The sequence below is a fragment of the Rattus rattus genome, chromosome 9 (assembly GCF_011064425.1).
Source record: "Rattus rattus isolate New Zealand chromosome 9, Rrattus_CSIRO_v1, whole genome shotgun sequence".
NCBI classification, from domain to species: Eukaryota; Metazoa; Chordata; class Mammalia; order Rodentia; family Muridae; genus Rattus; species Rattus rattus.
The window spans coordinates 34,212,007-34,229,035 of NC_046162.1; the positions used below are offsets into that span (position 1 = coordinate 34,212,007).

At 49.7% G+C, this 17,029-nt stretch overlaps 1 protein-coding gene across 2 annotated transcripts; it reads right to left on the reverse strand.

Moving 5' to 3' along the window:
• Window positions 1-453: 453 nt before the first annotated feature.
• Rmnd5b (required for meiotic nuclear division 5 homolog B) lies at window positions 454-11,545 on the reverse strand. 2 transcript variants are annotated; one of them, XM_032912849.1, is made up of 10 exons: window positions 11,243-11,545; window positions 5,785-5,935; window positions 5,075-5,220; window positions 4,817-4,957; window positions 3,898-3,998; window positions 3,595-3,761; window positions 2,599-2,764; window positions 1,255-1,357; window positions 1,007-1,161; window positions 454-927 (listed from the first exon to the last, which is right to left on the reverse strand). In XM_032912849.1, the coding sequence occupies exons 2-10, from the start codon at window positions 5,921-5,923 to the stop codon at window positions 864-866; spliced, it is 1,182 nt and encodes a 393-aa protein (XP_032768740.1). In that variant the 5' UTR covers window positions 5,924-5,935; window positions 11,243-11,545; the 3' UTR covers window positions 454-863. The 2 variants fall into 2 exon arrangements, with proteins under 2 accessions (XP_032768740.1, XP_032768738.1); XM_032912847.1 differs by having other exon boundaries at window positions 5,785-5,970; window positions 11,243-11,544.
• Between the last annotated feature and the right edge of the window lie 5,484 nt (window positions 11,546-17,029).

Sequence of the window (17,029 nt, forward strand, 5' to 3'; positions counted from 1 at the left end):
AATCTGCCCGCCCACGTGGTAAGTGTTAAATGGAAATGTGAACTAGTTACACAACTCCAGGTCCTGGAGGCTGGAGATGACTTGGCAGGTAAAGCACTGGCCGCTCTTCCATAGTTCCTAACATGCACAGCTATCTGTAATTCCAATTGCAGACGAGTCCCCTTTGGCCTTCAAGCAAGCAGTGTACCTCACAGATAAAACAAACCCCAAACTCCATTAGGATGCAGAGCAACCAAGCTTGAGCTTAGGTCCCGAGCCGGTTGGAACTATTAAGCTTTCAAGTAAGGTCTTACGCAGTACATGGGAGAACATCCTGCCCGGATCTGCTATCCTAGGGCTTCTCCAACCAGAGATGCCAGATGGCTATGGTGTAGTTGCTACCATCAGATTATGCCCAGTTGCACATATATATCAAGAGGTATGCACCATTCAGTGAAATTCAATGGCCAGCAATAAGGAGAAGGGCTGTGAATATATTTGCTCAAAGTTATAAAACAGCATTCATTCTAACGGGCTATTTACAGTGGAGAATGGGTAGATACAGTTGAGACTGTACAGTAGGAGGTGGGCCACAGCTGGAAACCCCTGGTTTGACAGCAGGATTAGAAAGATGTCTACATTTCATGGTCAAGGCCTTTGCTGCTCAGTCAGGGGCAAGTGTAAACAGAAAGGCAGCAGGAACAGAATAGCCAGTCCCCCTCACAGGTAAAGTGGCATAGGCTGGTTCAAGACCTTCCCTGGCCTCTGCCTGGGCAGGTTGGGTCTCTTGGTAATGCTGGTCTGAGAGGCATCACAGTCTGCTGAAGCCAGTCCCTCCACAAAGGCCCATGGGTGGATTACACCTTCTAAAATGTTCCTTGGAATCAGAATATGATACGTTTCCCATCTGCTGGGTTCTGCTCCATGGGACAGTAGGGACACTTTAGCCTGCAAGGAAAGACAAAGCAAGAACATCAGGGTTGGCCAGGAAAGCCGGGCCAGGATGGAACCAGGCAGGGGGACTTACTTTCCTCCATTGATGAGCTTGTTGAGTGCATCTCTGGAGATGACGTGGCCACAGATGAGCTTGATAGGGGGGTTGGAATCTGAGGTCTGCTGTCGCAGGATAGGGCACGCAAACACAGAGTGATACCAGCACTTCATGCCCAGCTCAATCTCAATCTGGGGAGGCCAGCAAAAGGCTGAGTCACAGCTCCTGTCTGAGCCATGGGTCCCAGCACCTGCTTCTGAGGGTGCCCCTCAGCCAGGCCTTACCGGCAACTCATCCTTGTGACTCCACACTCCAGTGCACTGCCTCTGTTCAATCACAGCTTTAATGTTCATCAGCACTGGCAGCGCCACACAGCCAGAAGCAAAGCTGAGGAACAGAACAGAGACTGAAGCAGCTGGGCTCACAGGGCCCAGCTCACTGTCCCAAATAGGACTGGAGACAGAAATTCTAAAGTGGCGTAAAATATTGGTCCTTAAGAATTCCTTGTTTTGGGGCTGGGGATTTAGCTCAGTGGTAGAGCGCTTACCCAGGAAGTGCAAGGCCCTGGGTTCGGTCCCCAGCTCCGAAAAAAAGAACCAAAAAAAAAAAAAAAAAAGAATTCCTTGTTTTTAATTTTTGTGTACAGATGTGTGCTTATTTATGTATGTGTGAACCGCATGCGTGGCTGTGGAGTGTGTCAGATCTAGAACTAGCTAATGAGAGCTGTGAGTCTATATGGGTGCTGGGAATCAAACTCAGGCCCTTAGCAAGAGCCCTTAACCCCTGAATCATCTCTGCTGCTGCTTAAAAGCCACTAGCCATGTACATAGATAGGTGTGTCCAACTCTGTTTGCTCTGGTACCCCAAGATTTGAAAAGCTCCAATAAAGAAAACAGCGAACAGAAAAAATAATCCTGTGGAAAGCCTGATTGGGGAACAGTGCTCAGTTGAAAGGGCCAGAGCCTGTCTGTAGTTTAACTGGCTCTGTTACTGTGGTACAAAGGAAGTGCCAGCAAAGACATCTACAAAAGTTCTACTTCAAGATGACTGGGTAGCAGGGAGTCCACTGGATGGGACCCCCCGGTATGAGAATAGTAGAGCCCTGCCCAGTGGATCCTGCCTAGGAGCTGTGGTGACTGGAGTCCACAGTAACATTGTGGCAAGTGCAGCCTGTTCTCTACACTGACAGCTGTCCCTAGGGTGGAGTGGCTTTCTGGGCCAATCTCAGTGCTTTGTTCCTTGAAGAGCCTACAAGTTAGCTCATGGCAAAGCCCCATCTTCCCCACTAACCTGGGATAAGAGGGTCTAGCTTGGGCTTGCTGTGTATTGAGTGCACAGAGACCACTGCAGTGCAGAGATTAGGTAGTAACTCAAGCATGTGCCTCAGCACCTCATCGCTCTCCATGGGGGGAATGATGTCTGTAAGGTTGTGAGAGGGTGGGCTGGATGACAGGGTAGTGGAGTTTCCCAGGGGTACTGTGCAGGACAGGTGGGCCCTGTCTAAGCAGTGTCTATCTCAAGGAAAGATGTGAGCCAGCTTAGGTCTGTGATGACATAGGGAAGGGTCAGCACAACTCTCCCCCTCCCTGCCTTCCCCTTTATGCTGACCTCAGGAGGCTGGGCTGTACCTGACACTGAGTGGGGACTCCACTGAAAGCCCCAGGAGGGAACATGCATCCCGAGTAAAGGTCTCACAGATCTCTGCCCAGTGGCTGTTGTCTAAGAGGTGGCAGTAGGGTGACTTCTCCAAGCCCAGCCGCAGGTACACCAGACTGCCCATCATCACCTGGATCTCTACAAGACAATGGGATGACAGTTCAGGGAAGGCAGAGCTTAGACTATACCCCAGGGAGCCACAGGACTGCAAAGTCGTCTAAAGTGCAAGGAGGGCATCTACAGGCTGCTACCAACATGGAGGCAGGTAGGAAGGGAGGCTGTTCCTGGGCTCCAGCTCTCTGATTGCATCATAAGCATGTCTCTTCTTGGCACAAGATTTCCCTTCACCCTCCTCCAATTTTTTTGAAAAAAAAAAACAAAAAACAAAAAAAAAAACTGGCCTTGAAAACAGCTCAAGTGTGGTTCCACCACCCCACCCCAGTATTACATGCATATGCACACACACACTAAACAGAAATAAACAGTATCACTGCTTGGTTTTATAATTTTTTTTTTTAAATATTGTGGGTTGGAAAGATGGCTCAGAAGTTAAGAGCACTGGTCACTCTTCCAGAGGTCCTGAGTTCAATTCCCAGCAACCACATGGTGGCTCATAACCATCTATACTGAGATCTACTGCCCTCCTCTTCAGGCATACATGCAGGTAGAGTACTGCATATGTAATAAGCCATATGTATATATAATTGTATTTCACCTCATGGTCTTAAATTCTCGAGTCAGGGTCTTGCCATGCTAGCGTAAATTAGCATGACTAGCATAAACTGGACTGAAGCTGTCTTCCTGCCTCAGTTATGTCTTTGCTTTGGACTTCACTTTAGAGGGAAAAGAGAGCCAAAGGATACAGAATTGTGGGGAGGCATCTTTTTGGTAAACAGACCATTTGTGGGTACAGAGACAGGCCACCCAACATGTCCTAGCCCCTACCCCCCAACACCCTGGGCACTTGCCTCTCTGGTGTAGCCGAGCAAAAGGCTGGAAGTGCCGGGCATAGCTGAGGGCCTCCAGCTGCTTCTCGGGGCCCCCAGCTAGGAGGCGGATAAAGTGCAGCCGGTGCAGCTTGAACTCCAGTGAGCTGTTGAGCTCCAGCAGGCGCTGCCTGTGGGAAACGGCCCATCTGGGGAGAGACAACACAGTGCAGTGGGTAGTGGCTACAGAGGGCCCTAAGAGTGAATCCCCAGGGCATGGCTGGAATGAGTCGGGCATATCTAGGTGAGATGACCACGGGCAAGCCCCACTGTGGGCACGCTTACTCCAGTGCAGGTCCTAGGTCTTGCTCATGCAGAGCCTCCAAGATCCGATTCAACTCCAAGAAGGGCTGCTTGAAGTCCAGGTCCACATTCAATGTTGATTCCTGGGAAAGAAGGAAGGCAGTGTCCCCAAAATTCTTCCCATAATAAGACTTCATCAGCCAAAGGTTGGCTGGAGAAAGGCAAGGAATTGTGGTCTGGCAGTAGCAAGAGCCCCTGCTGTTGCACTTCCATCCTGCAGAGGCTAAGCATCCTCACTGGTCAGCCAGTGTGGCCCTTCGCTCTGCAGATGGTCCCCAGGCCTGGCACTGAAGGCCTGGTGAGAAAATGACTTTTTAATTCACCTAATTACATTAAGGCAAAGACCCCTGGTAACCTGCTATTTGTCATTTTGCTAATCCCCGAAATACAAAAGGAGAGCAGGCAACGAACTAACTAAAAATCAGTGACTTTGTTTTTTATCAGATACACTTTGTAGTAGGGGGATCAAGTTCCTTTGTAAAATAAATATAAAGAACGTCAGTGACTAGGCCTGCAGGAGGCCCATGCACAGCTGTAATCCCAGAACATCAACGGGAAAAGGAAGACCAGTTGGAGGCCAGCCTGGGCAATACAGTCAGAATCACAAGACACCGGATGTGGTCCTAGCACTTGAGAGGGAGGAGGATCTCTGTGAGTTTGAGACCAGTCTGGCTTACACAGTGAGTTCCTACAAAAATAGTCAAGAATATCACGGACTTGCCAGCATACTAGCAGGTGAGTGCAGTGGGCTGGGCAAGGTGGTGTGTGCACACTCATAATCCCAGAATTTAGGAGACTGAGGAAGGAGGGTAACAATGAGGCTAGACTGGGTTACATGGTAAGCAAGGCCATCTCAAACGGCTGGAGACAGGTGCCCCTGTGCTCTGAAGGCCAACATTACCTGGCACAGCTCCTCAGCTACGCTGAGCATGCCCTGCTGGTACAGGTGCTCGACAATGGCCATCTGCAGGATCTGCTGCTGCTTCTCACGGGAGTCCCACACAGCATCCGAGACCACGCCGCAGATCTCAGAGTCAAAGTTCTGACAGAGGAGAGATGGGTTTGTGACTCAGGCCCTCACACTTGCACTCCTCCAAGCCGGCACACATTAGCTCTGAGGTGTTCCCACTCCTAGGTCCTGGACCACACACACACTCACGCGGTCAATGGCTTTGCCCACTCGGGAGACGCTGCTGTGAATGTCCTTATGGTCGGAAGCCAGCTTCTGGACTGTGTCTTTGATCTTCCGACAGCACTGGGACATTACTAGGGACAGCGTGGCTGAGAGAGGGGTCCCCTGGAGAGCTGTGGAGAAGCAGACTGTCAGGAGCAGGAGGCAGATCCTGGGCAGCTTCTGTAGGAGCCTGTCTGCTTCCTTCCACATGCCAGTGTGGGTGACCCGGAAGTCAGCCATGCGTGCCAGAGTTAAACATCTACTTACAGTCTGTGGCTGGCTGCTCTGGAACTTACTATGTAGACCAGGCTGGCCTCTAACTCAGAGATCATCCTGCCTCTGACTCAAGGGTGCTAGGATTACCAGCTTCCTGGTACTTAGACACCAGCGACTCAGAGGTTGCCATGTGGAACAAGCCACTGTTTGTTTGTTTACTTATTTTTAAGACTTTTAACAACTGCTGGGCATGGTTACATACACCTTTAATCATAGTACTTGGAAGGCTGAGGCAAGTGGATCTCTGAGTTCTAGGCTAGCCTGGTCTACATAGTGAGTTCCATGACAGCCAGGGCTATGTAGAGAGACCCTGAGAGGTTTCGTTTACTACCTTCAAGGAAGCCTAGAGATGCATGTCCAAGACTCCACCACCCAGTCGGTAGCCCGCAGTTACATGGTCCCTAGGGATGGTCACCCACCTGCACTAGCCAGTTCAGCTCTCAACTGGCCCACGTAGTGCAGCAGCTCCTCCAGGCTCTGCTCACAATGTTGCCCATAGGTCAGGAACTTGTGCAGGACCTTGTCGAGCTCCCTCTCCACACATGCGCACTGCTCCATGGTGGCCTCTGCCTAGTGATGTCAACTGGGTTAGGCCAGTGTGGATCCTGGGGAAACACACACGTGCACACGTGCACACGTGCACCTCCCATAGCATTTCTTTAGACCCCCTCACCCCTCCTGAGTAATAATAAATCAATTCCCCACTGCACAAGTGCTTTCCAACCATCCTCGAAGAGGTATCGGGGGAGGACAGAGGCTGGCATAAGGACGGGGTTGCCTTGTACTGTGGTCATGCATACATTGTCAGCTGGGTGTGGTGAGGCACGCCTTTGGTCCTGGCAGAGGCTGATGGATCTCTGTGAGTTCAAGGCCAGCCTGGTCTGTGCCAGTTCCAGGACAGCCAGGGCTACATATAGAGAAACTGTTTCAAATCTCCTCCCCCTCATTTGGAGCTCCATATGGGTGCCAGAAACCAACTGGTCCTCTACGAGAGCAGCAGGAGCTCTGACTACCGAGCCATCACTCCAGTCTCCCCTTCTACACACAGCGCCACCTTCAGTATCATCCCCAAGAATGCTGTCTACTTTGAGACTGGGTCTTTCACTGGTCTGAAGCTCACCATTCGGGTTGTTAGGCTGGCTGGCCAGCGAGCACCAGAGATACTCTGGTCTCCAGTTCCCTAATACTGGATTACAAGTATGAATACCACACCCAGCATTTCTTTAAACTGCGTTATTATTTTATGTGTGTGGGTGTTTTATTTTATGTACACACGTATGCCATGTATAATGCCTGTAGAAGCCCGAGGAGGGTACTGGACCCCTTACAGGTAGTTCTGAACCACCTGTGGATGCTGGGAAATCAATCCTGGGCCTTCTAAGTACAGCCAGCACTCTTACCTGCTGAGCCATCCAGTCCCAACAACTGGCATTTTTACAGGATTCTGGGTCGTAGTCAGGTCCTACAGGCCACCTGTTTCAGAGACTGAGCCTCTGACAAACCCCCAGCTTCTTTCTTACTCGGAAGACTGGGCCTCAGGGGATTCTCAGCAGGCTGTATGTAGAACAACCTAGGCTCACAGTGCATGCATCTTCTTATGGTCACCATGGCCACTTTCCCTTTCAGTTAGTAGAACTGGTTTTTCATGTACTGCAGGCAGATAAGCCATGAAGGCAGAACAGGTGTTAATTTCAAGTACAGTTTCGGGAATAACTGCCTATTGTGGGAGCTGTTTGGGCCTCCCAGCTGTCTGCCTAGATCCTGGAGCATGATGTAGCCTCTCCATGGTTGAGTCCTCCAGCCCAATTCCCATGTTGTTGCAGGCTGCTAGCCCCAGCTTGACCTACCTGATGTCCTCCACTCTCACTCTGCACCCTTAATTCTGATTACTGGGTGATTGACAACCTAGGACCTGCCTCCCTATCACACCAGATGCTCTCTCGCTCAGTAATGCCATGAAGGGTGTATATGGTAGTTATGTATGTTGTGTATACATGTATGCATTGTGTCTGAGTACAGGCACATATGTGCATACCATGTGAGCACGGAGGTCAGAGGGCAGCTTCAGCTGTCAGTCCTCACCTTCTATTTTGTTTGAAACAGGGTCTCTTTGTTGTTCACTACTGACCCTGGGATCCTCCCACTTCCTGTCTTCTCCTAGTCCCACAAGCACCGTTGTGGCTTTCCCAGCTCAGCCCTATTTTATCATCTCCCTCCCTGGCTGACACTGTTGCGACCACACTGTCCAGAGAAATCACACCCCCAAGGTCAGACTCTACAGTTAGATTATGGATAAAATGTAACAGGGACTCCCATTTAAAATGATATCGTTAGTTTGCTGGTAATGACTGGCATTCTCCAGAGGCTCCCTATGTACTAGGCTCTGCTCAAGTGACTTCACCCATTAAATCACTCACTCCATTCTCACAACACTATGAGGTAGGTACTGTTATTAGACCCACTCTGCAGCTGAGAAAATGAGACGGGGGAAGATAAAATAAACGTCCCAAGGCCACACAGCGGGGGAGTGGAGAAGTGGGGACTGAAGGAAGCCTGCTGTCCTGGCTCTAGGCTGAGGTCTCTCTTTAAGTACTTTGCACAACAGGACCAGCAGGAAAAGACAGCTGTGTGCAAGTACCACTGGGATGAAGTCATAGGGTCTCTCAGTTATGACAACAGGAAGTCAACTGGAGCAAGCACAAACCACCAGCTGGGAAGGATGGCAAGAAAAATATGACTGCCAAGAGAGTCTGAATAACAGAGCTGCAGTTTATCAAAGATTAACATGGCTCAAGGACAGGACCTCATCATGGTCAAAATGCCTAGCCTTGTCAGACACCAACTGATACCAGGACCATCAGGGGGAGGCCTTGAGACTATCAGAAATGTTGAGGATGAGCCAGGCCAATGGCTCAGTGGGTAACATGCTTACCACCCAGCCTGATGGCCCGAACAGGATCCTGGGTACTACATGGGAACTACAGGTGGAAGGAGGGAAAACCCACAAACCTGTCTTGACTGCTCCATGCATGCCGTGCCAGTTTGGCCCACCCCCAATAAGAAGTAAATACATCATTTTTTTTTTCTTTTTTTCTTTTTTTCGGAGCTGGGGACCGAACCCAGGGCCTTGCGCTTGCTAGGCAAGCGCTCTACCACTGAGCTAAATCCCCAACCCCTAAATACATCATTTTTAAAGCTGAGGAAAGCCAGGTGTGGTGGTGATCGAAAGGAAGAGGCAGACCAACCACTTTTAGTTCCTGGCTAGCCTGGGCTACATAGTAAGAAACTGCCCCCCCCCCCGACACACACACAAATTACAAGCTGAGGAATGGGGCTGAGACAATGGCTTCATTGGTAAAATGCTTGTCATTTAAGGACCTATGCTTTATTCTTAGTACCCACAAAAAGAAGCCAGATGTGAAAAGCTCGCACTAGGGAGATGGAGATAGGCCACTGAGCTACAGGTTTAGTGAGGGACCCTGCTTCAAAGCACAAGGCACACATCTAACACAGTGCAGAGATATGTAAATGACCATTCGCCTGTACTTAGGGAACTTTCACCCTGTCTCAAAAGAAAAGAAAGAAAGAAAAAGAGTCTGTACATGTCCAGTAGACAAATATTTTGTTCTGCCTTTTTATGTATGTATTCGTGCTCCTGATTTGGGCAGGCTCGGGGGGGGGGTTGGAGGGAAGACACGTGTCATGTTCAGACAAGTTGGTGCAGTCAGTTCTCTTTTTCCACCTTTACATGGGTTCCAGGGATTGAACTCAGGTCAACAGGACTATGTAGCAAGTTTCTGTACACACTGAGACATCTTGTGATCCTTTTCTGTTGTTTTGAAAGGGAGTCTCATATAGCTCATGCTGGCCTCAATGCCAAGCATGCACTCTGCCAAGTGTGCATTCTCCCAAGCACCCCTACCTCAACTGAGCTGCACCCCAGTCCGCTGAGGGCACTTGTTTGTTTTCAGATCTCCCTCTCTATAGACCAGGCTGGCCTGGAGCTCTTCAGAGATCCGCCTGTCTCTGCCTCCTGAGTGCTGGGATTAAAGGTGTGTAACACTGCCCTGTTCCCAACCTCAGCTTTTTGTGTTGTTTTAGTCAAGATCTCCCTAAACTGACCAGACTGAACTTGAACTTGGAATCCTCCTTCGAATCCTCCTGCATTAACCTTCCAAGTAGCTGGAATTCCATATCATCAGGAATGCATTAATTTTTTTTTTTTTTTTGGTTCTTTTTTTCGGAGCTGGGGACCGAACCCAGGGCCTTGCGTTTCCTAGGCAAGCGCTCTACCACTGAGCTAAATCCCCAACCCCAGGAATGCATTAACTTTTAATCAGTTTATTGATTTCTCAGAGCCAAGCTCCCACACATGCTGGACAAGTGCTATACCACTGAGCTACACCCAAAGTTCTTGCTTTTTACCTTTCTATTTTGTTACACTCACTTCACAAGCACCCATGTCACATCTCTGCCAACTGAAGTTCACCTATGGCTCTGAAGTCCAGGCTGACCTTGAACTTACAAAGGTCCACCTGCTAGACTAAAGGCCTGTGCCTGGTTACCTCCACCTTTTCACTTGGGTTCCTGGGCTCCTGATCAGGCCTCTACTCACGGAGCTATCTCCCTTGTGTGGCCTTCTTTCCTGCATCGCAAATCTGATGTCACACACATCCGAATCCCCCTGATTGCTTCTTCAGATGTGTCTCCCCAGCAAAGCCTGGAGACTGGTTTCATTCTCTCCCTCCCTGCAGGGCCGAATCCATCACTGGGCCCAGTAAGCCAAACTGGTTAATTTCCTAGCCTTTGGCTAAGAAGGCCTGAATCGAAAGCTCCCAGTAGGTAGGAAGAGATATAAAGGACAGGTTAAAACTTCCCACTACAGCGGCTGGAGAGATGGCTCAGTGATTAAGGAGCACTTGCTGCTCTTGCAAATAACCCAGGTTCTGTTCTCTGCATCCACACGGCAGCCATGACTCCCATAATGCCAGTTGTAGAGACCCTGGAGCCCTCTTTACCCACTGCATCTCACGGTGCATAGGCACATGAAGGCAAAAGGTTCCCATACACCTAAAAATAAGAAGTTTTTAAGAAATCGGTTGGGTGTGGTGGCTCACACCTTTAATCCCAGGACTCAGGAGGCAGAGGCCTCTGTGAGTTCCGGCCAGCCTGTTCTACACAGTGAATTCCAGGATAGCCAAGGCTATGTAGAGAAATGCTGTCGTCATTATCATCATAAAAAGAAAATAAATAAATATGAGAATGGTATGGTGGTGCATGATTTTAAGCCCCTCAGCACAAGGGAGGCAGAAGCAGGTGCATCTCTGTGAGTTCAAGGCCAGCCTGATCTACTGAGGAAGCTCCAGGCCAACCTAGGCTATATGAGACCCTATCCCAAAGAGAACACAAAAAACAACCAAAAGGAAAACAAAAGTTCTATCCAGACAAACTCCCTTGTCCTCATTCCAATGACTCTCCCATCACTTGACATACTCTACCACCACCAGCCTTTCCGTGCCAGGGTACATCTAGTTTATTTCTGCCACTGTCCTCTGCCCGGAACTCTCTTCACATCTTCCCATAGCTGGTTCCTTATTTAGGTTTCCACACAAGTGTCAACTTTTCAAACCACATCATCTATTGCCCTGTATTTTAACCTCAAACAAATCATTATCCCTATAAATATTAGAAAGTTTCACATTGTCACTTCTTCAACTAAAACTGAGAGGACAGGAAAGCCCACCATTTACCTTGTGGGTATGCTACGACCCCGACTTCAACTGCACTATAGTGCAAAAGACTGCCAAACTCTTACTTCTCCTCCCAGAGACCCTCCTGCAGTGCCCTGCCGGGACCCCACCGCCCACAGCTGGTTACCTCTGACCCAGTCAGGTGCACTAAAATGGGACGTCTGAGTCCGGGCGACTCCACCAGCCCTTGGAGGGTGTGGCCGACAACTGCTCCAGGCTTTGGTCGGGGCGCCCCGCACCCCGGTACCCGGAGCTCACAGGCTGTCACCTAGTCTTGCAGCCCAGCCGGCTTCCGGCGCCGCTGTCATCGGAACCGGAAGGCGCGGCGGTTGCCCCTCGGGTGGGTCCGGGCTCGCCCATGCGCGGTGTCGCGGAGCGTGGGGAGACCGTCTGCCTCGCCCGCGGCTTTGCAAGGAATGCCGAATGAATCGTTCGCCGGAGTTAGGCGGCAGTCAGCGCCTGCGCAGTACCTGGATGCCCCATCCCTGCGATTCGGAGCAATCCTCGGCCCGGGCATCAGAACCACTGGAAGATTGTCGGGAGTTTCTCCCGGAAGTATTAACTGGTGCACCTGCATAACCCAAGCCCCCAACCACAATTCCTAGGTCTTAAATGTACAGACTGGGCTAGGGGGAGCTGAGGCAGGAGGAGCGCCGGGAGTTCCAGGCCAGTCTAGACCACAAAGTGACACTCTGGCTCAGAAAATAAACAAAGCTGGGTATTGTGACACCTGCCTATAATTTTAGGGATACAACGTTAGTTAGTCTCCAGCCTGAGCTATGAGAGAGAGAAAGAGAGGGAGATGGAGAGGGAAGGAGGGAGGGAAAGATTAGCGGTGTAAAGTGCACTCAGGTCCCCTTGGTCCACCCCCAGCACCCGAAGAATAAAATTTTTAAAAGACCATTACGTGTATGTAGCCCAGTGATTAGGTATTTCCTTATGTGTGATGTTTTTGGAACTAGCAAATGATGTTTACAGGAAGAGTGATGGAGCGAGATGCCCAAAATCCTTCTCTGGCTTTCACACACTTGTACAGGCAAGCACACCCAAGATCGCATCACACATACATAATTTTGTCTTTACGGGGTTCACTAACCCTATGCTTCCACAGTCCCTAGCCCTGCTGCTCTCTGTGAATAGCCCCTCTTTAGGGGAAAGATGGAGTAGGGGTTGCATATCTGCCCTAACTAAAAGGGGTGAAGGAGCCGGTTGTAATGGCACACACTTTTAATTCCAGCATTGGGGAGGCAAAGGCAGGCAGATCTGAGTTTGAGACCAGGAAAAGAAAGAAGAAAGAAAGAAAAGGCGTGCGGGAGTTGGCGGGGATGGGGTGAGGAGGTGGGAGTGAAACAAAGGTCCAAAAGGAGAGGAGGTGCTGATTCCCCGAACTAGAAAGGACTAAAAAAAAATTTTTTTCTTTTTGATCTTTTGAGAAAGGACCTTCAGTACCCCAGACTGGCTTTGAATTCCCTATGTCACGGAGGGCATCTTTCCATCTCCTATGTGCTGGGATTACAGGTGTGTGCACCACCACCACCTGGGGTCCTCCAACAACTCTTGTGCTATCCCCCCCCCCCGCTTTTCCTTCTTTCTTTTTCTGTTTTTTCAAGACAGGATTCGCTGTGTAGCCTTGGCTGTCCTGCAACTCACTCTGTAGACCATGCTGGCCTCGAACTCAAAAACCGGCTTGCCTCTGTCTCACCACCGCTTGGCTCAAGCAGCTTTCTTTTTTTAATTGCTGGTTTCCCTACAGCCATTTATGTCCTCCTCTTTCCGCCTCCTCTACCTTGCACAATCTAGCTTTGTTTTCTTTACAGCCCTGGCTTGAAGTCATGTGTTTATGTGTTGATTCTGTTTTCTTGCCCCTATCTCCGCCTCCCCAACTTTTAGGATAAAAGCTCCACTGGGCTCAGGACTTTGTCCTCGTCGCTACTGGAACATAGTGAGCACAGAGATGCTGGGAGCTGACCAACATTCTCTGCTTAATAAAAGAGGAAGCTGTGGCTCACAACCTGCTGAAACACAGCAGGGAAAAGGGCGGTGCAAAGAGGGAAGCTAGCCCGCGGGGGCATCGTGACCCTAGCATCCTGGAGATGCCTGGCGGTGTCTCAGAGCTTGGGTGGTCCCAGCCCCACGCGGAAGTCGCGGGGGCGAGGAGTTGAATGAGCTCTGCTTAGGGCGAAAAGCCAGAGCTGAAGAACCCGAACCCCAGCCGGCAGGACCTCACAAGCTTTCCAGAAAGCCCCAGGCTTTCCCACTTCCTCTCCCGGGATGCCTCACCGCCAAGCAGGGTGTGAACAAAGACGGCTTCTACCAGAACCTGGAGCGGCTCACATTGAAGCTTTTGAACCATTGTCACGACATGATGGGCTTCGCGTTCTTACTTATTCTGCACTTTTGCTATGCACGAGTTTTCCTATTAGCCTGATTCAGTTGCTCTTCCCTCGTTCAGACTGGACTTTTGGGTTTTGTTGGAGGAGATTGCTTCACAGTGGAATGACCAAAAGCAGTTTTAGTATTTCCTTTCCTTTCCTCTTCTTTTCTTTTTATTTCTTTTTTAGTATTTCCTTTCTTTTGAGCCAGTCTCCTAGGATTTTTGTTTTGTTTTGTTTTGTTTCGTTTCTTTTTTTCAGAGCTGGGGACCGAACCCAGGGCCTTGCGCTTGCTAGGCAAGCGCTCTACCACTGAGCTAAATCCCCAACCCCAGGATTTTTGTTTTTAATTCAAAAAGAATAATAAGACGAAGCTAGGCAGATACTTAAGTTGGTAAAGTGTCACAAAAGCTTGAGGACCTGAGTTCAATCCCTGACGCCTATCAAAAAAAAAAAAAAAAAACAAAAACAATAATCTTCCTGTCATTCGAACACTGGGGAGACACACAGTGGGTTCATGGGTCTTGGCTAGTGAGAATAATTGAATTAGTGTGCCACAGATTCAGTGAGAGCCCCTCTCTCAAAAAAGGTAGAGATCGATTTAAGAACATACTCAATGTTGACCTTTACACACACAAACAGTAAAAGCTTCGATGTGTATTTTATTTTGCAAGGTAGTGCAAATCGCGGCTTATTTTGCCCCATATTCAGAAATCAAGCCAAACGGCTCCGGTTAAATGGTGTTCCTTATGTAGGTCTTCCCTTTTTTCTGTACGATATTTGCAAAAACATGATTTATTTCTGGATTTCCACTCTCTCTACATAAACATACCTTTTAACACCATTTTCTTATTGTTTTTCTTGTTGTGCAATGTGTAATGTGATATGCAAAAGAGCTGTGATTAAATACTCCCTCATTAAAAAAAAAAAAAAAAAAAAAGGAACCAAAAAGCCCTACAAAGGGTTTTGAGAGTGGACTGGGGGCTATAAATAATGCAGACTTAGGTTCAGGCAAAAGACACATACAGGAATAAATCCTGTTAAAAACTAAAAATGTGAGGCAGGTGAGAATGGTTCTTGCCTGGGGCCATTAGGAGCTAAGCACGCAGTGACAGACGAGCAGCTGAAGCATTCGTGGTGTAGCCTGCATCCTCCCTGGAGGAACGCCCCCTCATGATCAGAATCTCCTAGTCTCAGGCAGCTTCTTCTTGTTCTCCTGACTTGTCTCCACCATGGAGGCCTCGGTGGATCCCGCTGCACTATATTTAAGGTCTTCAGGATTGTCTGTCCTCTCTTTAAAACCATTATGTTTTCTGTGTGTGGATGCTTTCCCTGCACGCATGTCTGTGCCTGTGGAGGCCAGAAGAGGACATCATTTGCCCAGGACTGGAGTTAAGGGTGGTTGTAAGCCACTTCCTAAGTGCTGGGACTAGAACTGGGGCCTCTGGAAGAGTAATCAGGGTTCTTCTGCTAAGCCATCTCTCCAGACCTGTGTCCTCTGCACCCCTTGCCTGGCCCTGCTAATCTAGAACAGCATTCACTAGTGTAGACCTGTCTTCCACTCTTGTGAACTGCATTTGACCCATGGTCTCAACGGTGACTAAGTGCTAGAACCTTGAACTTGGCACTGACCTGACCTAGAACCAGTGCCCTTGAATGGCTCAGAACCAAACCATTCCCCAAGCCCTCACCTTAAAGCCATCCATCCTGGACAGTGGAGGGCTCCGATCAGGTCACCCTTGCTTCCACACTTTACCTTTCTCATCCCTACCTTCTGGGGTTAGAGCCAGAGCAGTCTGAAGCAAAATGGAGGTTACCACCCAGTGTTGGCAATGTTTACAGCCCAATGGAGTCAGGCAAGCCAACAGAGCACTGTAGAAACACCTGGGGCAGACAGTACTGGAGAAGCTCTGCAAAGTTTCCTCTGAGAAGCAACACCCAAGTGCTGGCTGGATACCTTTGTGTGGTACCATGAAAACAGGACTCCACTAAGGGAGCCCCAGCTCCCAGTCAAACTCAGGACCTCCTCAGGCCCCGTCTTCTTTCATTCTCCAAAGGCTCTAGAAATTAGAATCTCCTCCTCCTGCAAACTTTGGTTTGGGTCAGGACAGCCCAGAGGAGCCTGACCAGAAAGCCAACAGCTACTGCTAAGGTCACTGAAGTTGAAAGGTCCTGGAAGGCTGCTGGCATCAAGTGACAGGCTAAGAGGAAAGAAACATGGGTGAACAGGAGGGATCTGAGACAGAGAGCTGGGGAACAGTGTGAGGTGCTCACTAGATTTCTACATAAACTGGCTGAGCCAGGGGTCTTCCAGAGGCAACAGGGATGGGCTTCTCCAGTAGCTGTGACAGTGACTTTTATGACCAACTGGCCCAAGAGCCACCCAGCCTGCTTGGGGACCAGGGAACTGGTTTGCCAAGGAAGGATGAGCTAACAAGAGATCTGGTTCTGGGCTGCCCTCCCCCTCTACATCTGGGCCTGGCCTTGGTTTCTGGCACTACTGCCAAGTTTTGGTACCGCCCACCCACCCCCGCTGGCTCTACTGGCCAACCCAGGTCGTAATTGCTGGGTGGGGAACTGCACTGTGGAGTGGGTATACCAAAAGGTGGGCACGTGGGCACCTGGCCCGACTGGCTTCTGGCCCCGCTGAGGAAGTAACTCAGATTTTAGGCTAACAACTGACTTGTTAGGGGAGACTTCCTCGGGACCTACTAGCCCAGAGACTTGTGTTTGCAGAGACCCAATAGAAGTGGGTACCATGGTCTGTGGGGATTAGCTTGCCTAATTCCCCACTTCTGGTGGGAACCTGGGCTCAGGTGTGGGCCTACGTGTCTAGGCTACTCCCAGAGGACTATCTGGGATGCAGGGTCTATCTAGTGTGACCAGTTCAAAGGGCTGGAACAGTCAGGAAGAAATGGAAAGGAGGTCAGGAAGCACTCCTGGCTTCCACCCAGGAGCTGGCTTTTAGGGCTAAGGCCCCAAACACACCCCCTTGGACACACCTACCACCCCCAAGCACATCTACACACACCTGCCACTCACAGATCATAAACACAGCATCCTCACACCAGACAACTCACACACCCAATCCTCCACCCTAAAAAGAGGTGGGGCCCATCCGTCAGATCAGGTGTCACAGGCCGAGGCTGGTCATCTAAACCGGAGCACTTACTTGCTGGACCTCAGAGGCTCACAGGCATGGACTGAGATCAAAAGGTCTGTGACAGTTCTGAAAGATCCTTGAATGCTTCCAAGGGAGGTACTGGAGGCAAATAAATGGCTGTGTTCAGTTGGGCAGGTGGATCTCCGTGAGTTCAAGGTCATCGTGGTCTACATATTAAGTTCCAGGACAAGAGCTACATAGAGACCCAGACTCAAAAATCAAAATAAGAAAAATAGCTGTCGGGGGTTGGGGATTTAGCTCAGTGGTAGAGCGCTTGCCTAGCAAGCACAAGGCCTTGGGTTCGGTCCTCAGCTCCAGGGGTGGGCGGGTGGGGGATGTAAAAAAAAAAAAAAAAAGAAAAGAAAAATAGCTGTCACCC

Coding starts and splice junctions, on each gene's coding strand:
- Rmnd5b (XM_032912849.1), bottom strand. CDS start 5,923: ATGGAGCAGTGCGCATGTGTGGAGAGGGAGCTCGACAAGGTCCTGCAC. Junction 4,958..5,074: donor TGGGCAAAGCCATTGACCGC/GTGAGTGTGTGT, acceptor CTCCTCTGTCAG/AACTTTGACTCTGAGATCTG. Junction 2,765..3,594: donor TGCTCGGCTACACCAGAGAG/GCAAGTGCCCAG, acceptor ATTGTCTTGTAG/AGATCCAGGTGATGATGGGC.